Source organism: Sorex fumeus, unplaced genomic scaffold (genome assembly GCF_029834395.1).
Source record: "Sorex fumeus unplaced genomic scaffold, SorFum_2.1 ptg000098l, whole genome shotgun sequence".
NCBI lineage: Eukaryota > Metazoa > Chordata > Mammalia > Eulipotyphla > Soricidae > Sorex > Sorex fumeus.
The window spans coordinates 48488468-48512500 of NW_026606155.1; the positions used below are offsets into that span (position 1 = coordinate 48488468).

General features: G+C 35.7%; 1 protein-coding gene across 1 annotated transcript in view; it reads left to right on the forward strand.

The window, feature by feature from the left end:
• MDGA2 (MAM domain containing glycosylphosphatidylinositol anchor 2) overlaps positions 1–24033 on the forward strand; it is an 873366-nt gene that overhangs the window by 591701 nt on the left and 257632 nt on the right. The window contains exon 6 of the mRNA XM_056133738.1: positions 19826–20095. Coding sequence (XP_055989713.1) covers positions 19826–20095 — 270 coding nt within the window. The remainder of the gene's footprint in view (positions 1–19825; positions 20096–24033) is intronic.

Sequence of the window (24033 nt, forward strand, 5' to 3'; positions counted from 1 at the left end):
TTTTCATGTATAAACCAAACCAGAAGAAAAAGGAAAATATATTTTGTAAGTTGTCACAAAAATTTTATATTAATGTTGACTCCAGAATTAGTATTAGAGTTATAAATAATTGACCTTATGAATATAAACTAATACCCTGTCCTCAGTAACTATATTCAGGCATGTCAGGTGTCTGATGCTTTACATATTCCAACCAGGTTTGCTTCAACACTTTTCCCATCTGGTTGTTCTCAACGTTGGAAGAGTTTGTGCATTTCAAATAAGTAAAATCCTTGAGGTAGCTCTTAAAGTACACCAGGGATAAATCAAGCTTTCAGCATATAAAGTATAAACTGATAAATATGTCCATAGATGCTAGTTCATTGCTTTTATGACATTGGAAGCTCATGAGTCAGCAAGAACATAATCAGTGTGGAAGTCAGGTACCTGTATGATTTTCACTCTTGTAAATCTTTAATGACCCGGATCAAGTTTCAATATTTTTAATTATTGGTTTTACAGATTGTCAAGGGAAACATGTACTGTATTGAGGAGAATGTTTTGTCATAAATATTGAAATACATTTGAGTAATTTCCTCTGAAAATCAATGGCACTGTGAAAGTTTGACTTTGAAAGTGATTTCTGTAATAGAGACAAACCAATTGAATAATAAATAGATTTTAAGTGCAGACAAAATGTTATTTTATGTTGGAGTGAGAGAGTCAAGTGATGAGCATATGTCTCATATGTGAGAGTTCAAGAGCTCAGTTCCCAGCATTGGTACTGGGAATTAAACCTGAGTGTCCAGCCTAGCAAAACATGTGCTTCTTCAGCAGAGCTACCCCTCCATCCCTAGTTGTCATTTTAAAAGTGAGTGTCATTTATAGATTTACTGGTGATATGTTTTCTCTTCTTATTTTGGGGAGGTCTCTAAAGCAGTGCTCAGTGTGCCCCATGGCTACTTCTTATAGCACTCAGTGAACCGAACTTTATGGTTAAGTGCTTGAACCATGTGCTTTGGTGAAACAGGTCCCTAAAGTAGGGATTGCAAAAGCTTTGATATTATTTGATTTTGTAGGCTATAATATTTGCAGGATTTGAAAGTTTAGAAAAGTCACATAATGCATAAAATAGAAGTTATAATAGGATTGTTATATAAGTGAAAATATAATTAAGTAATAAGATGGCAATGATAAAAATCTTAGATATTGCACTTGGCCCATCACCTAATATTGAAATATGTCCATGATCATATGTAAATTACCCTTATAAGTAAACAAATAAAATGGTGTTTTTCAGAAAACCATAGCTATGAATATCTTGTTCTATTTGCACTATTAATGCAGTTTATTCACAAATATATAATATTATATTTTGTGGGTTTGACAGAATGAAATGGAAAATAGAAGAAATTTGCTATTAATAATATAAAACAGTTTATTTGTCTTAGTGCTTTTTCAGACTTAAATTAATGGAATTTCTGCATACCCTGTTCCAGTCAATAGTTTCAAAAATGTGAGAATATAGGTTATGAGTATGTCATAATCTGGAAATGGAAGCAATGGTCATTATAGATTTTCAATTTTGGTCTTTCTGAGACTGTTTCCAGAGCAACAGGGTGACCTATTTTCTAAAATTATATTACCATAGTTACAGAAAGTTTGCATGTTTTTGGAATCCTGTACACCTATGCAGTTTGTTGTCCCAGCAATGAATTTTCTAGGTTTATTGTATCCAAGATTATTCTTGAACTTTAAGTTTTTACATAAAATATTCCTCATAAACTATTTACTCACCCAGATGAGTATAACCTAGACACAATAGATAATCAGAGAAGAAAATAAAAATGTTATTAATAAAATGAAGGTCAACACTATCATATAAAATGCACTCTAGTACTGTAGCACTGTCCTGTTGTCCATTGATTTGTTCAAGCGGGCATCAGTAACGTCTCCATTGTGAGACTTGTTACTATTTTTGGCATATCGAATATGTCACAGAGAGCTTGCCAGGGTCTGCCATGTATCTGATACTCTTGGTAGCTTACTGGGAAAAATGTAAATTACTGCAATTCAGTGTCACAATTTAACTCAAATATTTTGGGAATATATTACTTGTTTTAAGAGCTACAATATACGATTGATGAAACATTTCTGATTTTAGTAGTTTTTTTTTTTTTTGCTTTTTTGGGTCACACCCGGCAATGCACATGGGTCACTCCTGGCTCTGCGCTCAGGAATTACCCGTGCGGTGCTCAGGGGACCATATGGGATGCTGGGAATTGAACCCGGGTCGGCCGTGTGCAAGGCAAATGCCCTACCCGCTGTGCTATTGCTCCAGCCCAATAGTTATTTTTATTATGTTTTTAGATGATAATTTTAATAGCACAATTGGGAAATTGTTCATAAGAATGCAAAAGTTTGAACCATCTGATTTATATTTCAGTAGGATGACTGAGTAATAAATATACAAAAGTATTAAAATATTTATTTCCTATAAAAGTTAAATATTTTTTCCTTAACATTGCTAGTAAATTATTGTTTTATAAACCATACTTTGTACTTAGTATTTTTCAAAGTCCCAGTGTTTCAGTGAAAAGTGTGAAGTGTGCAACTATATGTATATTCATTTTCTAGCAAAATATTTAAAAAATTTTTCTTGTTAATTTGCCTTCTCACTCATAACTTATATTTAGAATATCTTTGAAATCATTCATTGATAATTAAATGTTATAGATTACTGTCTTTCATAGCGGTGATAATTACTTTCACAAGTTCATATAATTAATATTATCACTATTCATAACATGTTATAGGATAAAATATATAAAAAGCATCATCTTTCAGGTCAGAGTCAAGTTTTTTTGTCCTCAGTGGAAATTCCATATCATAAGAGACCCTATAAAAGAGACAAATAAATCTCAGGTATGATCTGTTACCCAGTGATCTAATCTGTCCTCCAGACTAGTTCTATGTAAGATACTAGTCTTAATATCATTTAGGAGGAGTATTTACAGATCTAAATGCTGCATTTACAGTTCTAATCAACTCTACATAAAAAAAAAATCATCAATCAGTAAAACATGAATCCCTAACTCCCCACTTTGCAGAAATATAATTCTGCCAACTCTTGTAATTTATTTTTTACTGTTATGTGGGTAACCAGGCAGGTTACAGATAGATGGTGATACATTTAATGTAAGATTTCCTTTTTTATTTATTAAGATTTCCTTTTTTATTTATTAAGATAGCCTCATAGGATCTAGATCAATAGCTCAGAGGATGGAGCACTTGCCTTACACATGGCAGATCAGGTTTCAATCCCTGGTCTCCTGTCTGGTCCTCTGAGTCCAGCATCAGTGAGCCCTGAGCAAAGACCCAGGTGGAAATTCTCAGAACAGGTGGGTATACGCAAAAAAGGAAGCAAAATATACCATGGTAAACAACAAAACTTACGTGAAGTGGATACAAAAAATGTATCCAGTAGCAGCTTGTATGCCACAGTTACTTTTGAAAAGGTCTCTGGAAGCAAGATTCATGTTTACAGAATTTTAATCAGTACCTCTTTTCTTTTTTAACTGTTTTTCTTTATAATTGGGGCTTACATTAATGCTCAAGAACATCTTAACATGCAAGTAGTCTATGAACCTGATAAATCTATTCTATAAATCAGTGTGAATTGTGTGCTCTGTGTTCATGATATAACAGTTGATGGAAATAAGACTTAAATCTGATTAGAGATAAGAAACATCTGACTACTGTTTTGAGATAATTAAGAATGTTGGTTTTCCCATTACATCTTACCATCTTACTATATATATATATATATATATATATATATATATATATAGTGTGGGCTGGAGCAATAGCACAGCGAGTAGGGTGCTTGCCTGGCACGCAGTCAACCCGGGCCGACCCCGGTTCAGTTCCTCTGCCCCTCTTGGAGAGCCAGCAAGCTACTGAGAGTATTGCGCCCGCATGGCAAAGCCTGGCAAGCTAACCATGACATATCTGATATGCCAAAAACAGTAACAAGGGGGTATGGTGCCACCAGCAGGTCAATCTGTACCTGTGAGGCGAGTGCATCAGCAGCCTGATGGCGCCTTCAGACTTCCAGATACCCCAAAATTGCTGCTGTGTATTTGGCCAGACCCGAAAAACTTGGGATAAAGATTACCAAGACAGTAAATGGCCAAAAGTTAGGTGTGTGGGAGACACACCCACAAATCACATTCCGGCTCAGCTATTTAATTGGAGGCAAGGCCTCTCTGGTTCCTGATCAAACTGCTTAACAGCCATGATCTCAGAGACTCAGAAACAAATCTCGAAACCCAGCGGCTTTTGGCAGAAATGCATCTTGTCCCTGCAGTAGGTTACCAGCGCAGGCCACCTCAGTTGGGAATAGGTTACTTCCGTGGGGTCACCTCAGGGGGGAAAGGGTGTTGTCTCTCCACCTGCTCCCCCGTGGTGACTCAGTGGCCGCCATCGTACAGAGACTATTGCACAGTCAGGATTGGGCACTCAGTGATGAGACATGTGGAGCCTCACGGGATGGGGGTGGAGCCGGCCCTTTCCTCCCCACCCCAATGAGACCCCGAGTCACTGCCCATGAACGGCCTCTCTGTCTCCTGATCAAGCTGCTTAATGGCCATGATCCAAGAGACTCAGGAACAAATTTTGGAACCCAGCAGGTTTTGGCAGAAATCCCTTTAGATTTAATTATTAAAATTTTGGAATTTCAAAATCGCACAGCTATGCAATATCGTTATTCATAACCAGCAATAGAAAACAAATTGTCTACTGTTGCCTTTTCAGCAGATATGAGTGCTGGAGTAAAATCCCAAATAATAATGGTGGGTCTGATGTCAAATTATTGAATGTAATCAAAGTAGAGAGAGAGTAATGTGGAATTCATCTGCCCCACAGGTAGGGGGAGGTTGTGGGATGGGGGTATACTGGGGTTTTTGGTGGTGGAGAATGGGCACTGGTGAAGATATGAGTGTTTGATTGTATGACTGGGACTTAAACCCAAAAGCTTTATAAGTGCTCTCATGCTGATTCAATGAATAAAATTATAAAAAGTGAACAAAAAAAGAAAGGTGGAGTTTATGCCCAATTCAATCAAATCAGTGGCTGAATAATAGCAATACTCCTACATAAAAAAATACAGTAACTATATATATATATATACATATATATATACAGTGTAAATGAGATTTTATTTAAAGTGCCTAGCAAATCAAATGGTAGACTATTTTATGGTAGTGGTAGTTGTTAGATTAATAAAATAATTTTGGTGAAAATAAATAAACAAAGAGACTATCCAAAACTCATTTAGTCTTTTGATTTTCTTTTCATCTAATTTAAACTACCTATATTAGACTGTACTATACTTTTGAACAGAAATCTGAAATCATAGCTAAATTCAAAACTTTTCTCAATAGTTGAAAATAAATGACTATCAAATATTGAATGCCTACAGAGCACCACCATGAGTAATCCCACAGAGCACAGTCAGGAGTAAACACTGAGCAATACGGTATATGACCCTCATAGCAATAAATAAATAAAAATTAATAAAAAGTTCGACATTGATTCATGAGTAAGGTAAGGTAAAGGTAAAGGCCCTCCCGTTTTTCGTCGATTTGCTCGAGCGGGCCCAGTAACGTCTCCATTGAAGACTTTGTTGTTACTGTGTTTGGCATATCGAATACGTCACGGGGAGCTTGCCAGGCTCTGCCGTGCAGGCGATATACTCTCGGTAGCTTGCCGGGCTCTCCAAGAGGGGCGGAGGAATCGAACTCGGGTCAGCCATGTTGGCTGCGTGCAAGGCAAATGCCCTACCTCTGTGCTATCCTTCCATGAGTAATTTTAATTAAATATAAAGATAATTCAAGCAAATTGATGAACAGCAGGAGGACTGTGGACAGAGCTATAATTCTATGCAGTAGTAGAAGTAGGTTATTTTAGTGACTTATAAAAACTAGAAGAAGAAAGGAAGAAAGGAAGAAAGGATGGTGTTTGTAGAGTAGAAAGTAATAGGAATACTATCACACAGGCATTTGTTAAGACAGAGACATCATGTATTTTTGGTTCACTGTTTTTAGTTCACATCAATTATTCAGAGAATCTTAAAGATTTCATCTGTTTCCTGATTTTAGTTTTTATAAATTGTTTCTAAAAGCCACTTTCTACCCCCACTGGCAGTAACATATTTTTGTTAGTTGCTATTCTATTGTTTTAGGAAATTAATTATGTTCAGCTGTTTACTAACATTCTTTTAATTTGTGTTTAGAACGTAATTTCTTTTTCTCACCCCCTTTTAGTCATTCAGTGTTATTTTCTTTAGAGTGCTAGGATATTTTATTGATGCTATGCTTCAGTCATATAGTATTCAGTGAATGTACAGCAGTATTGATTTCTGATACATTGTTTCTGATTCATATTACATGATGTATTAGGAATGTATTGATATGAATTGATGTTCTCTCTTCTATTAATGACACTTATTACGCTGATCTGATAAGAATAGAAATTATCAGCAAGCAATTATACATTTGTTGACATAAAAAAACTGTGATTGTTGTTTGAATTTATCCTAAGTTTTTATTTAGTTTTAACATTGCAGTATTATACTAAACTCAGGAAAAAGCAAGTTTTTATTCATCAGATAAAGCACTTCCAAGTGGTGTTCTTTTTAGCAATCATAGCCAAAATATTTTTCTCTATTTTTCTGAAAAGTGTTTGTCATTCAAAAATTGTGAATTATCGGCAGTTTCATATAGTCCAGTTTAACATGTAATAATAGATAATAGATTTGTTCAAAATAGTTTTCTCATGTTAAATGCAATGAAAATACATATTTCTAAAGTAAAGAGAAAAAGTTAGGCACAACAGAAAATAAATAGGTGAAGGTATTAGAAAAAATAGATAATAGAAAAATAGAAATGCACATATCATTTGGGTTCTTAAGTTTTTCTGGGAATAAATCTACAAAGACAATTACTGAGAAGGAACAAAAGGAAGGAAAACATATTCTGTTCTCACATCTTTTTAATTCTCTTAACTAATGTTCTACCTTATCACGGTCACGGTCCTCCCTTTGTTCATCAATTTGCTCGAGCGGGCCCAGGAACGTCTCCATCGTGAGACTTGTTGTTACTGTGTTTGGCATATTGAGTACTCTCGGTAGCTTGCCGGGCTCTCCAAGAGGGGTGAAGGAATCGAACCTGGCTCTGCCAAGCCGGCTGCATGCAAGGCAAACGCCCTACCACTGTGCTATTGCTTCAGCCCTTATTGCATATTTTTGTTTCAAATTTAGCTCAATCAAATAAAAATTGTAATTTTAGTATTCTTTTCACTTTGCAATAATAAATGAATGAAAATCATATAGAATTATGACATTATGGACTGTAAAAAAACACTGTATTTCAAGGAACCTGACAATAGAAAGGTTTTCTATTAGTAATATCCATGTTAAACATTATTTTGTTCGTTTAAACAATATATTAAATTTATAGGTTTAGAAAAAGATTATTATATGTGTGCAGATTGACAAATAGTATGTAATATGAATTTAATTTTCATGTTCTTGACAGTTAAGTAGGCAAATAAATTATATTATATTGAGAATGTCAATAAAATAAAAAAAAATCAATAGTAGAAGGATTTGGTGTTTGTTTCCCTGAATAGATATTTTAGTAGCTCATAATAATCACAAAAATGTGATCACAAAGTGAAAAAATGTGGTTTTATCAAAACTTACATTGAAAATATCAGAACTGGAATGTAAAAGCTACAATTTCAGTGCTTGAAGAGATAAACTATTGCCACTACTTTAGTACCTTTTTGATTCTTGCTTTTTTGTTTAGTGTTGGGGACGCACTCTCAGTGGTGCTTCATTTCTGGCAGGGCTTAGTGGATCATATGGGGTGCTAGAGATCGAACCTGTGTCATCTGAGTACCAAGTGAGCACCCTACCCACTTTACTACGTCTCCAGCTCTATTCATGCTTTTCTTATGTGTAGAGAGGCATTGATTTCAAAGGTGATTCAGTTGGTTTATCTTTCATGAAAAAATAATTCTTTAAAGGTTTTATTGGGCTCTAATCTTTCCTTAAGCAATATTCCATTTTGTGCAGTTTACTTTTATTTCTTTATGTGTGCTGTATTTTAGAATGATCTTACGAAAATAGCTCCTTATCATGTAGTGCCATAGTCTAAGAACATTTGCAACAATATATTTACTGTTCTCTGAATGTCTGAAATCCCAAGATAAGAAATATAACTGGTATGATAGTTAGATTTGAATTGACTCAACAGTAATGATAGTGTTAAGCAGCTGTTAGAATTTACAGTATGTCAACTGAATACTAGGGAACACTCACTATGAGGTTTGTAGTTTTGAATTATTACTCTATCCAATATAAACCACAATTTCATGGCTTTTAAATTTAGTCCAGTAAATTGACTCCTAATTACTAAAACATTTACATTCAAATCTCTGAGATTGGACACTTTTGTTTTTAACAAAGTACATACTAATCATTTGTGAATTTTTTGGTCTTTCTCTTATTTAAAATTTAATTGAATTAACCATAGAGAATAAATATAAACATAAAAACAATACTAAGAAATCATTACTATACTAGATTTAAAAGATATATATATATGAGATGTGTATATATATATACACATATATATGCAATGTCTTTCTTGTATATGTTTAAATTAGATATATATTTATAGATATTTTGTGGTTTTCTGGTGTAAATATTCATATTGAGCTCAGCTCTAGAATTAGTTCTCCTTTTAACAGCTTCCAAAATACCAATCCTTCATATGCTAGAAATCCCTGCCTTGGGTTGGTAGTATTTATTTGTAAGGGCCAAAGTATTAATAGCAACGCATATGTGTATTATGACCCACTTCAACAATCAACATGTGATATTCTTTCTCTAATTTATTAAACTACTTCTGTATTCCAAATTTAACAATTAGTATAATGCTTAATTATCATGTGTATCTATGATTCATGCTATTGTTAATTTTACTTTACCTGTCAACTGATAACTATACTTAGTAAAATAAAAGCATTCATGTCCTTAATAAACTAGCATTACATAGCAAACTTTAAAAGCAAAAGTAAAGTTTTATTGTCTTTTCACATATCTTATTATCTTTCTCTATCCATTTTTTTACCAATATATAAATGTATGGCTGTATTACTTCTTTCTTGCCCTTAAAAATGTTATGCACCTAATCTGGGTGCATAGGGACAGTATTTGAAATAGATGAAAACATGGTTAATATTTTATCTTTGTGAGTATGTTTCACAATGTCAGTAAATATAATACTCTTATTTCTATTATGCATTTTTTTCAGCAGATTATTGATTTATACTGTTCTCCGTTTTTTTCTCTCAAAATTTAAATTTATACATTTTACTTCTATAAATCCAATATATTTATTGAATCACCATGAGATACAGTTACAAAGTTTTCATCATTGAGTTTCAGTCATAAAATGATAGAATAACCATCCCTCCACAAGTGTACATTTTCACCTACCAATGTTCTCAGTATGCTTCCCGCTACTCCCAACCTACTACACAATCTGCCTCTATGGCAGACAATTTTCATTTTTCTCTCAACTAGAGCGATAGCACAGCGGGTAGGGTGTTTGCCTTGCACACAGCCAACCAGGGTTCAATTCCTCTGTCCCTCTTGGAGAGCCTGGCAAGCTAACAAGAGTATCCCACCTGCACGCTAGAGCCTGTCAAGCTCCCCGTAGCATATTTGATATGCCAAAAATAGTAACAGCAGGTCTCACAATGGAGTCATTACTGGTGCTTGCTCAAGGAAATCGATGACCAATGGGAGAACAGTGCTAAATCCAATAACTTAAAGAACTCGCTTATTGTATTTAATGTATATAAATATAATGTAAAGTTAGGAATGAACATGCCATTAGGAAAGGTCATGTTCAGGCAACCTAGAACTTAAGCTTGGGGATATTCCCAAACAATTCTCAGGGAACATGATGGTTACTTCTGGTTATACTCATCTCCTGTTTTTTGAATGATTACTTGATCACTTGATCACTTGACTTCCCGTTAGTGCCGATTTGCTCAGGCGGGCGCCAGTAACATCTCCATTTGTCTCTGTCACATGCTAGTGTTGCCCAATGGCATCTGTTTATTCTAGGAACACGAAGAGCCTCAAACCGATCGTTCATGATCTTGATGAAGAAGTTTGACCATCGGGTAGGTGGGCGGCCATGCGGTCTTTTGACATCCCGTGGAATCCAGTCGGTAACGGCTCTAGTCCAGCGGTCGTCTCTAAATCTCATTACTTGACCAGCCCATCTGATTTTTGACGCCTTGGCAAATGAGACAGCGTCCCTGATTCTTGATCATCAACTGAGGTTGAAACTCTGGATTCTTTCTCTCATTTGAGTGAAAGGTGATACTCCAAGCATAGGGCTTTCAATTCCTCTTTGGTAGACCCGAATAGTGTTCTCATTCTGTTTGCGTAGGGTCCAGGTCTCTGAGGCATATGTTAATGCAGGAACAACAGTGGAATCAAAGAGATGTGCCCAGAGCTGGAGGTTCTTCATCCTCTTAGCTATTTCTTTGACGCTCTTGAAGGTGTTCCAAGCCGCTCTCTTCCTCTTGCGCAGCTCAGGTGCCAGGTCATTTGTCATGTTGACTTCTCGACCTTAGATACACATAAGTGTTGCATTTGGAGATGGTCGTTCCATTAAGAGCAAATGGAGCATCAGGAATGAGGCTGTTTCTCATAAATATTGTCTTCATAAGATTCAGCTGTAGTCTGACATTTCCACACTCATGGTCAAAGTCAGCCAGCATTTGTGCTGCTTGGCTAATATTTGGTGTTATTAAAACAATGTCATCAGCAAAGCGGAGGTGGTATAGTTGCCGACCATCTGTCTTCACTCCCATTCCTTCCCATTCCAGTCATCGCATGATGTTCTCGAGGGTGGCACTGAAGAGTTTCGGTGAAATGGTGTCACCCTGCCAAACCCCTCTCTTGACATGGATGATGACTTCTTTGTAGAAGGTGAGATCCTGGTAGTGAATCCATAATACAGCTCACAGAGGATCCTGATGTATTGAGTTTGAATGCCCTGATTGTCTAGGGCTTCAATGACCGCTTCCGTCTCAACAGAATCAAAGGCCTTCTTTAAATCAATGAACATTAGACAAAGTGGCATCTTGAACTCCTGAGAAACTTCAGTGAGCTGGTTATCATGTGGATAGGATTGATGGTGCTGAATCCTTTTCGGAACCTGGCTCGCTCGCATGGTTATCCTTCATCTAGTGTTCCGCCAATCCTATTCAGAATGACTTGAGTAAACAGCTTGCAGATGACAGACAATAGGCTGATGGAGCGATAGTTGCCAATGTTGTGGATATCTCCCTTCTTGTACAGTAGTACAGTCCTGCTGGTTTTCCATTGGGATGGAAACTTGCATTCAGACAGTTAGAATGTGAAGAGCTGAGCCAGTGTATTGATGAGTACTGATGGCAGGTTCTTCAGGTGTTCAGGTCTGACCTTTTCTGGGCCAGGTGCTGTTCATTTCATTAATGATGAAATGGCGTGTCAGATTTTGGAAGGGAGAATGTTGGGAATGACATATCCATCCTGCACAATTTGTATGTGGGCAGGTAGACGTGGCTATTGAAGAAATCTGAGTAGAAGTTATGGATAATCTTCTCCATTGCCCTTCTGGAAGATGTGATAGTTCCATCAGGACGTCGGAGGGCAGTCATCTTGGTCTTGTAGTTAGCGAAGGACAGGCGGGCATCGCAAATGCTTTTCCCAGCTTCTGCTGCATCTATAGCACTTTTGCTCTTCTCTCTTTGAGTTCTTCCTTTATCGCTTCTCTGCACTGCTTTGTGAGCTCGGACATTCGCTTGTGGTTGCCTGAGACATGTGCCAAACCACGTTAGTGAATAAGGTCAAGAGTTTTCAAAGACAGGCTTTTTTTTGTGCCTATCTCTCTCTTGGCGATCCTTGTATAATCATGGAGGTGCTGAACCAGTGGATTGTATTCCTCGTCAATGTTGTCAACAACAGCATCTTCCCATGTTGCTGCAATAGTGCCAAAGAGCTCCCAGTTGGTGGTTGTTTTGGGAGTTTTCTTCTTAAACTTTGCAGCCCTTTCTCCCCGCTCTGTGAAATAGAATTTTGCACGAAGGAGATGGTGGTCCAATCCCATTTGGAATTTTGGTACAACAGCAACATCGGTCAGGCAAAACCTTCGATTGAATATGATGTGGTCTATTTCATTGTGGAACCATCCACTGGGAGACTCCCATGTCCAACGTTTAGATTCGGCCTTCTGGAACTGTGAGTTACCATGGATGGTCTTGGTCGACATGATGAACTCAGACAGTCTCTCACCCTGTTTGTTCCATTCTAGGCCATGTGTCCTGATGTAGAGTTCTTTGGCTGATCTTCTCGGTCCTATGTTGGCATTAAAATCACCCACAATGATCTTGTAGAAGGTGTGGTCTTCTTTACAGAACTTTTTCAGTTCCATGTAGAACTTCTCCATTTTTCCTTAATCATAATTGAATGTTGGTGCCTAGAAAACGAAGATAGAAACTGCCAGCAGTGAGCCACATCTATTCAAGTGTAATTGTCTGATTCAGATTGTTAGGCATTCGAATGAATCAATGCCCATGTCCAAGTTCGTGTTGACAAGGACACCAATGCCTCTGATGCCTCTTTTATCACATGTTCTGAGAAACAGTTCTTCTCCTGTGTCGAAAATGGCGTGATGTGATTGCTGCCTTCCTGTCTCGGTCAGACCATTAATGTCATACTTGATCTTTCATGCTTGTACCATCAGGTCCTCAATGGATGCATATGATGCTAGCATACGTGCATTGAAAGTACAGACAATCATTTTTGTCTTTCTTTGTTTTGGCAGCCTAGTTTGGTCTTGGCATTTTATCAGCCTCTCCTTCCTCATCCTTCTCAATGCTGCCATATTGGTGGCGCCTTCAGGGTCAGGGGAATGAGACCCATTGTAATTACTGGTTTTGGCATATCGAATACACAACAGATAGCTTGCCAGGCTCTGCTGTGTGGGCGGAATACTCTCAGTAGCTTGCCAGGCTCTCCAAGAGGGATAGAGGCTTTTGGAGCGGCCTCTGATTGCTCTTGTAGGTGTTCCCATGATTCAAACCATATTTGAACCCAATCAAATATGGTGTGGCAATTCTGAAAGGTGGGTATTAAGTGTCTTATAATGTGGTCGGAAAGTGCCCTGGAGCATGGCAGTGGCTGGGTAGTGGAGGTAGTGGAGGCCCATAGTGGGACTTATATGGCTCCTAGTTTAGAATAATGTAATAGGAGCACCTGTCCTCCTGACAGACCATCAGGTATTTAATTAAAGATAGAAATTCATCAACTTTATTCATTCTGGAGTTTATAGATTTTATATCTGTCTTAAGCCACTTTACTTACATTAGGATTCCAGCTCCACCATTCACCTTGACTAGGTAAGTTGTACACATTATTTCTGATATTGCTAATTTGATGGTAATAAAAGTACATATCACACTCAATTAAGTAGGTCAATATATATTATATATATATATATATATAATGTTTTGAAGACCACAATGCACATTGAGGGCATGTTTTGATTACCATGGTGCATATAAAGCGCTATAACTTTCTGATGTAGGACTGAAGCTATAGTACAGTAGGAGCGATGCTTGTCTTGCATGCAGCTTCTCTGGGTTTGATCTATGGCACCTTATATAGTTCTTTGTGCCCCTCTAGGAACAACTCCTAAACATAGGGCCTGTAGCGGGTCCTGAGAACTGCTAGACGCTGTCCAATACCCCTGGCCCTCTAAAAAAAATAAATAAAAACCCTGTAGCAACTGTAGCACTGTCCTCCCATTGTTCATCGGTTTGCTCAAGGGACCACCAGTTATGTCTCCATTGTAAGACTTGTTATTACTGTTTTTGGCATAATGAATATGCCACGGGTAGCTTGCCAGGCTTTGCCATGTGGGTGAGATACTCTTGGTAGCTTTCTGGGCTACCCGAGAGGGACAGAAAAATCGAACCTGGGTTGGCCGCGTGCAAGGCAAATGCCCTACCTACTGTGCTATTGCTCCAGTCCAATAAAAGCCCTATCTGGTCTAATTTTAAGTAACTACAGCACAGAACGTGTGTCTTTTATTTAGTTATATCCTGGGCCTCAAAAAAGTAGGTGACACAGTTGGAATGTAATAAAAAAATACTTTGAATTAAAGTGTTTTTAAGTAATGCATAGGCATATTTCTTACAGTGCAATTAGTTTGTATTTGTTGCTATCAATAATCTATGTCCCTGACGTGATTTCTGATCTTTACTATGTCTAGCAAAGTATAAATATATCATAAGATTGGAGACTATGTGCTTTGGTGTTTTCCTAATCTAGAAATTGGGTTTGTGCAGTCCTTTGAAAATTAATTTATAGGATTCTCTTATTATTCAGAGGATCAAATGGAGGACCAGTAGAATTAATATATTCAACACTTTTCTTTCAGTTTAACTACAAAATAGCTTTAGAAATCATTTCTATATGATAAAATTATAGAAGTATGAAAGGATTAAAATCATAGTATTAAAATAGACTTTCAAGGGAAAATAATAAGAAAAATAAATGACCTTTATCAGACAGTGAAAGAGTAGCCAATAAGAGGGTTATTTTTTGCATGAACCCTCTGAGTTAGACTAATAGCTGCAGATTCCATTTTAGTAGCTGTAATAGCCAGAGCAGAATTACTGTGTTATTTGCTTTGAAACTGGTGAGGTCTTGAGAAATATTGCTGTAGGATCAACACCAGATGGTCTTAGAAGTAATGTTTTTTAAAATCCTGCTGTTTTAAATAGAAGTTTTAGAGAAGAATATTAAATTTGAGTGAATTTTTTGGTGTTTTATTTTTTGGGTTAGATGGGGCTTTTGTTTCTTTGTTTTGGGGCTACACTTGGTGATGCTCAGGGATTATTTCTGCCTCTGTGCTCAGGAATTACTCCTGGCATGCTCAGGGGACCATATGTGGGGCTGGGGATCAAATTTGGGTAAGCTCTGTGCAAGGGAAGTGGCCTACCCACTTACTATTGCTCCAGTTCCTTGACTAACTTTATTTTAAGTTCATGTTCAATTATATACTTACTGGTCCTATTATTGAAAAGGTGATCAGTTCCTTTATTTGTGTGACAGATAAATAATTTGTCTTAACCTCAAGATTCATTAGCAGTAATGTGTGTGTTATGTAGACAAATAGTTAAGTAAAAAGACACATAATTAATATGCAATATTTCTTTTATGTGAGTGGCATACTTATTTTTGACATCTTTGTCATCACCCTGTTAATAATATAAATGTGGTTAAATTTAAATCAGGTGAATAATGAGAGAACTTAGTAGCTTTCATAACTTTATAACAATGAATGATTCATAAATTTCTGATTCACATGCCACATTCTTTTTGTTTGAATTTCTGGGTTAAGTTTATGATTAGTAGTTGGCTCTTAGGAAGGGATTTTAGTTTTTGCTTTTTAAACTAAACATTCTTTTACTCAATAAAACATGTTTTTGGTACCAAATTATTTGCCATATCTTTCTCATGACTATTCTTGGTAGAACCACAATAAACATTGCAATTTTAATTTTAATTGGACAAATTTAATGTCCAATTTTTAAATATTTCATAATAAAAGGATTAGGATAAATGTTCTAATAATGGTGGCAAGAGTAGTGGAATACTAGCTGCACTGAAAAATTAAGCAACTCTGTTGCCCTGAACAAAAAAAAAACCTAGTAACTCAATGAAAAATTAATCATGTAATTTGAGTCTGATAAAGTTCTTGACTACTGGTATACCAGATGAATGAGCACTGAAAGAGATTTCTAGGTTAAAGGAATAGTGAGTTCATGTTTTCATGATTTTGTGAAGGTGTGTTTTAATTCTAGCACTATTCCTAATACATGGTAAACATTCATTTCTAATAATAGTAACAGTATACAAAATATACAATAATATTTATTAATAGAATAATAAAAGTTACAACTAAAGATTGTTGTTCTGTCAGTCAAATAAAACTCATTTTGGAAGCCCCTTTTTGGAACCCTTTATATTATGAACTAAGTCTCTTCAGGGAGACTTATATGTAATTTTTTATGAGGAAATACAGTATCATCTAAATCACTTTAAGCAATATTTGTTCTGTGAATATTAAAATAATGAAACATATTATAGTGGCTCTAATACTGTAGCAAATGTTCTCTGTTGCATTAGAAATTATTTGTGAAGTCTACTTTCAATATTGCTATATCTTAGATTCTTTTAAGAATAGGTTTTCTCAGTATCATTTCTAGATTTATGAGGATCTATACCTATAACAACAATCATTATATTTAAAGAATAGCTTCACTAAATGTGGATTTTTGAGCCTTCAAATTAACTTCTAAAAGACTATTTATTTTCATCAAATTAACATTTCCTGCTACCTGTATTCCAATGAAATATACAACAAAAAGGGATTTCAATGAATTGTCTGAAAATATAATGATAACTTTTACACTGAAATGACTGTTAAAGAAAAAAAATATTATCCCAGTTTTTCTTTTCTTAAATCTGTAAACATGGCTTAAGCCTATATCTTCACATTGATGTTTGATGTCATTTATTTAGGGTCTATATATTTTCAACTGCTAAATGATGCTTTTGGGAAAAAAAATTCAAAAAAATTTCTACAACAGTCTTTTAAGAAAATATATGACACAGAACAAAAACAGAAAGTTAATGTGTTTAGCCTCCTGATTTTCTCATTCATAGCAGCCCATGATTTATTTCCTGTGTGGATAAGTGTCCCTCCTCACTACTCGCCCCAAACTCATTCTTTTATTCTTTATCTTTCCTCCTCCCCTCTGGGAGAGCCCGGCAAGCTACTGAGAGTATCTCGCCCGCACTTCCCGGCAAGCTTCCCATGACGTACTCGATATGCCAAACACAGTAACAACAAGTCTCACAATGGAGACATTACTGGGCCCACACAAGCAAAATCGATGAGCAACGGGAGGACAGTGTACAGTAATCTCACATTATCTCCCTACAGTGAATTACTGATCACTGAATTTTCCTAGAAAAGTTGTCCCAGCAGACACTTCTCAGTACTCTTAGCTTATTCTAAAGGCTACTGCAATTTTATTGAACATATTTCATATTAAATATCCTTCTTCCTAATGATTTTCTCTAGACTTAAGAATATGTTACTGCAGGGGCTGGAGCAATAGCACAGCAGGTAGGGCATTTGCCTTGCACGCAGCCGACCTAGGTTCGATTCCCAGCATCCCATATGGTCCCCCGAGCATCGCCAGGAGTAATTTCTGAGTGCATGAACCAGGAGTAACTCCTGTGTAACGCGGGGTGTGACCCAAAAAGCAAAAATAAAAAAATTTAAAAAAGAATATGTTACTGTAAAGGCATGAGGTTGGAAATTTAAGATCTGCAAAATAGTTCTCAGGAAGCAAGCAACAGAAGTTCGTAAATAAACAATCCAACCTCCTCACAGGGAGAGTTCTAAGGTATGTTGCTTGCAGTCTCTCCAGGGTTCCCAGCAGCAGGAAACCAGGTTTCCTTCAGTGATGAACCACTCATCATTAGCGCCCTGCTTCTGAATCTTCTTCTTTTCCTGTCTCGTTTCTCTAATCCTAAATTATGATTCAGACAATCATCACCAAAACAATCTACTCAACTCAGGTCCTGCTTTTGAAAATATTTAACCAAACACAAATACCCTTTTAGCTGAGGAAATTTTTACTGGAGTTCATTCGAGTTTTCTAAGTATCTCTTTCCTTGTGATCTCGCCTATGACTCAAATTATTTTATAATACTCTATTATAAGAAACGTGTCTTAGAATAGCTCTGACTCAAGAAAACTGTCAGCTTTACACTGTAGTTAGCTGCTTCCTATTAATATACCAGAGTTTGGGGTAGAAAATCAAGCCCCTTTTTAAGAATCTGAAGCCTCAGATCCATGAAGGGGTAATGTCCTAAGAATATAAAAATGATTATTACCACATTATTGTCAATGTTCTAAAAATACATAAATGATTATTACTGCATTCATTGTTGTTGCTATGGTACTTGGGGCAACAACAGTTTGCCTGTGAGGTACTTGCTGCAGGGCCACACTTCTATGAGGTTAAACATCACACATGCAAGGCATGTCCTCTACCAATTGAGTCACATCCTCAGTCCTGTTCAGTGTTCCCACCCTCCGTTTGTATTGTAGAGCCATCATTCTTGTACCACACCTACCAACAGAGTGTCCACTTCCCTCCTCTATGTCCTAGGGCTCTGTCAAACCCCACCTGTACCTTGAAGGTAAGCTCAGTTTCATAGTTTAGAAGTAGTATTTATATGCAGCATCACTGCAGACAACCAGCTAGTTCCAAAATGCCTACAACCTCCAGCATCCTCTGAAATTATATGAAGACATCTGAAATTTTGTGATCCATAGTAGTAATAAGATCAAAGAAAAAAAAAGAAACCATCAATCTCCATTAGAATGTTTCATTCCTAGAGATCATATTCTTCACAAACCTAAACTAAATTTTTTTTAAAAAATATATAAGGACATTAGATCTTTGTATTTTATATCATGACCTTAGAAGAAATGATTTACTAAAATCTATGTTGACCATCAGTTTCAGTCTACAGAATTCAATCTGAAAAAAACATTCCCTTCTTTATTCTTGTATAATTCAGCTGCACTATACAACTTCATTTCAACTATCTGTTCTGATATAATTTGAGTCTACAAGTGTGAGGTCTGTTTCCTCCATATTTGTTTTACTCATAGGGGACGCTATGTTATGCAAATATAATATGTGAATCTATTGACAAGTATGTATCACTTGATACCTTCTTCCTTAAATTCTTATTGTCTGGGAACATTCAGTTTTGCCTGGTGCCTTCCAGTCTACCATTTTCAGATATTGATAATGGTTTCTCTAAGGCAAAAAATATTTCCCATGAGAATTGCTATGTGTTGGTCTGTCTACTTACTCATAATCAGTGACCTCAAGCCTTGAAGGAACTATATTTATCATTGGCTATTGAATACCCAAATATTTTGTATTTTGTGTAAAAGTCAGGGGCTGATATTCTGTTTGTAGGATCACTGAAATATCTGCTAATCAGTCAAAAAAATATTTTTGTTGCTGTTATTTGCAAGGAGGGTTGAAAATACACCTAGGATTTAGGGTTAAGGACTTTGAGAAACAGAAACAACTGTTCCAGCTCTCTCTATTCCCTTCCTTTCTTCTCCCCACCCCTCTCCTCTTCTTAATTCCTCTAGTCCAACAGAATAGAATAGAATAATTGTGCTTCTATAGCAGTAACTCATTTATTCATATTTTATGGGTACATTATTATGATTCAATCAACACAGGACTACAGAGATAGCACAGGTGCTTGCATGCATGCAGAATATCCCTGTTCGATCCCTAGCACCACTTTTGGACCCCTGAAGACAGCCAGGAGTCACTCCTGAGCACAGAACAAGGAATGACCTTGGAGCATTACTGGGTGTAGCTTAACCCCCTCAAAAAAAAACACTACGTAGTGGTAGTCATTGTCTTTGATTCATTTGAAGTTTAGTTTGAATTTGATTAATCTAATATAATTTTTCCCAGAAAAAGCAATACTTCCTTTAACTTATTTAAATAAATTAATATAAAGCATGCTTTTGAATTCTAATTGTGGTAGATCTAAATAAATTTATCTTATTTTGTTTATGTCTTTTAGCATCTCCGTCCATTAAGCTCTTGGTGGATGATCCTATAGTTGTAAACCCTGGAGAGGCCATAACATTAGTATGTGTTACGACAGGAGGAGAACCTCCACCTTCTCTCACATGGGTCAGGTCCTTTGGGATTCTGCCTGAAAAGACAGTTTTGAATGGAGGAACATTGACTATACCCGCTATCACATCAGAAGATGCTGGGACTTACAGCTGCATTGCCAATAATAATGTGGGAAACCCTGCTAAAAAGTCTACCAACATTATTGTGAGAGGTAAGTTTCCATAAAGAATATTACATCATAGCCCTCTAGGTTAAGCTGCCTACCACAAAGTAAATAATGTGTGAAACAAAATTATTTCCTCAAATGGTGCGTATCTGTGTGGCATTTATAAATAAGTATTCACAAATGTCAAATAATGTGCAATCATCAATGGAACCTAATATTCCAAAATTAAAACATAATTCTTTTATTGAAGCTTTCATAACATTCATTGTGATGCCAGGGAATACTTTATGTAATATTCTTGGTAAAGAAGAATAATTAAAATACTAATGTATCATAGACCATTAAACACTGTTATATGTATTGCTTTTTAGTTTAGGAATTTCACAAATGTATCATTTAATTTGAAATAAACATTTATTGATTTTTCATAACAGTCATAGCTTTAAGTTTTGGAACTTTACAGAGATCTATAAAGCATTACCCTGTACTCAAGGATTTTAGTGTGAGATAGTGAAAATAAAATATGGCATTAATACCCTTGTGATAAAAGTTTTGGCCAGCATAAGCAAAAGTTAGAGACATATTAAGAGTCGTTGTAACTTCTGGCTGAGATTATTAGGGATACCTAAGGACGTTTGCTCTATATCTTATACTATGTGTACAGCTATAATAAAGGAGGTCTGGGAAAGACATGGAAAGATCAGATCAGTAAAGAAAATGTTTGTTTGAAGAATTGACATAAACTTTTGTGAACAGTCAATAATTGCAGTGATGTCCAGTGTAGCTACAACCAGTTGGTCTGTTTTGGTACATGTAGAGATATTGTCACTCTATTTGAAAGAATGTGCGGTGACTGTGAGAAGAGAACATCTATATTTTCTTTTTTTGTTTTTGTTTTTTTGTTTGTTTGTTTTGGAGCCACACATGGTGATGCTCTGGGTAGCCTGGCATTTCACTAAGAAATCATTTCTGGTGAGCTAGGGGGCCCATATGGATGCAGGGAATCAGACCCAGGTTGGCTGTAGGTAAGGCAAGTGCCCTAACTGCTGTAATATATTTAGCTCCAACCATCTGCATTTTCATGTCTATTTCACCTGACATTGTCCTGGGTTGTAAATTATAATTATCACTGATGCCTCTAAAGTTAAAATAGACATATATTATGCATGGGTGGACTTTTTAATGACAAATGAAAATTTCTGATGCTGGAAGGTAATAAAGAGCCCAATGCTAGAGTTGTGTAGAGATTAATATTTGTGATTTTGTGAACATAGATTGTGATTGGCTTAGTGCTTGTTTTTGTTACCATCTAAGCAATCAGAAATATAAAACCTTTCCAAAAGAGACTGTACTGAATATATTGCATAGCATTATATAGTCCAAATTTAGACACAATGAATAGAACACTATCTACCACAAAACTGTAGATTACAGAATATTTGGTATTACAGAATTTCACATTATTTTATATATATCATTACAAAAACTAAAACAATACCCACCAGTTAAGTGAATAAATTTTTTATGAGGTATGATAATATTGTAAGAGCTCTTTCACATTTATTTATATTTAGGTATCTTTTAATTATGCAATAACCATTAGCACATGAAAAAGGAAAATGAAGAAAAAATAAATACATTTAATTACACCTAAAGCTTCAGATGTAGAACCAACTCAGTCTCTAAATTGGATTTCATTCCAGTTTGGAATGACCATTATTTTCAACACATCTTTCTTTGTCATTAAGAACATTTGTATTTCAGAATTATAGAGAAATACTTTCTCTGAATTTATTCAGTTGGTTTGCCATAGGAGTACCTAACTGATAGCAAAATTAAGAGACATTAAATATAAAATACAGATGCTATTAGAAATGTCAAAATGAGAAAATAAATGAGGTTATTTAAATTAATGAAATTTCAACTTAAGTTTAATTTAAGAAATTTCTACTGGGTCACTGCAATCTACTGATTACTCAGCATATGTGTATGGGTCACATAGGAATACTTAGGAAGATCAGAGACAAAATCCCTAATCTTGAGGCTAGAGGGGAAGGTGTTTGCCTTGCATGCGGCCAGCCCGGGTTCGATTCCCTGCATCCCATATGGTCTCCTGAAAATAAAATATGGCATTAATACCATATTTTAGGAGTATTAATACCAGTACTCAGGAGTAATTCCTGAGTGCATCAACCAGGAGTAACCCCTTGCATCTCTAAAAAAATAAATCTCTAATCTTAGAGGAGTTTGCAGGTCTCTAAACTATAATGGATTGATGTAATTAAAAAATAGGTTCAGAGGAAAGTATCTTAACCCTACTGTTTTAAATGCCAATATGGTTAAAATTATACTCTTTTTAAACATTTGTACTGTGAACAGACTAGATTCCATATTCTCTCAAACCAAAGCTTAAAAGAAAGATAAAGTGTACAAATAATCAGTTTATTATTTTGACTTTTTGTTTGATTTTAAATAACCATTTTCATATAAGCAAGAAATATTGCTAACAAATCACTGAGATTTATTTGAGAAAAGCAGTTAAATTATAAAACCTATCCTTAGGTGTCTGCAGTTTAGGCTCTGCTATTCCATTATTTTATTTGGGGCAGGAGCTGACTTGAGAAAATGTTGCATTAAATCCAGCTTGACCATAGAATCAACTGCAACTATATTGCATCTATGTACAACTGGCAAAATGTTCACCATAAAATGTCTGTATTGCTCATCACCTTTTATAAAAGGCTAACTCAATCCACAGCAAATACATTGAGAATGATTTGCTCCTTCCCATTCCATCTGACATTTCCCCCCATGTTTTCTTACAGAAGAGAGTTTTTAACTTTGACACGAATGAACTAAAATAAAGTCCTAAAACTGTTTGAAATTTATAATTTATTAGTCCATTAACTTATGTGAAGCATACATTTGTATAATCAAGTTATATTGCCAGTGGAACATCTCAGCAGTGGCGTTCACATAATTCATAAAATTGAGCTTATCTGTAATCTCACCAAATATAGAAATAGTCTTTATTAATGGATCATAGATTAAACTGTGGAGAGGAAAACTATAACAATAATATGAGGCATCTGATTTCTGTCATAGAAGCCAGGAAATTCAGTTAAATAAAATTGGTTTTCTTTTATTGTATTAAATAAATTATTTTCTACTTTTCTGAATCTGTAGGTCTTTGCAGATGATATATATCACAAATACAACTGAAATAGAATTTTAGGTTTATTACCCCTCACCCCTATTTTTTCTGTAATTAAATTGATATCATAGTCCAAGTTTTCTAAGTGAGTGCAGTGATAGTCTGTGCAAGGAATTTCTGTTGCCGCTATAGAATGTAGAGTGGGCAAAGGAAGAATGTGGAATGCAGATATGAACAAAACTCAAAATATGAACAAAATATGAATAAAACTCTCAAAATACAGTATAGTTCATTTTTTTAATAGAAGAACATCTAGAGAAGATGCAGATGGAAAGCAATAGAGAGTGGGGCAGAAGTCAAGGGCCTCAGGTACATCGGCAGTGTAGAGTAGTGGTATAGCTACATATCCAAACCTCAGAGTCAACAGCACTGATAATATGAGATCCAAAATACAACAGCCACAATTAAAAGTGTGTTTGTTAAGGTGACAGGCTCAGGGGAACAGGGAACTAGTGAACACTGCTGAAGTGTAATTGATACTGGTCGTGGGATCGTTGCTAAAATTCAACTGTTAATAGCTTTGTAAATCACAATTGTTTAATAAACATACAGAACATTTTAAAGCAAATAATGATAATAAAAATTCATGTAGAAAGAAAGTTCAACACCAAAAGTAATCTTGTGCTTTTATTTTGTTAGAACATTTAGAAGTAGAGAAGTAATGCTGCATCTTAAAATTCTTTTAAAAATATTCTAGTAACCATTTGGGTGACTAGAGCTTCGTGTTCTCAAATCAGTGTTAGATGGTAAGTCACTCTCATCTAAGTTC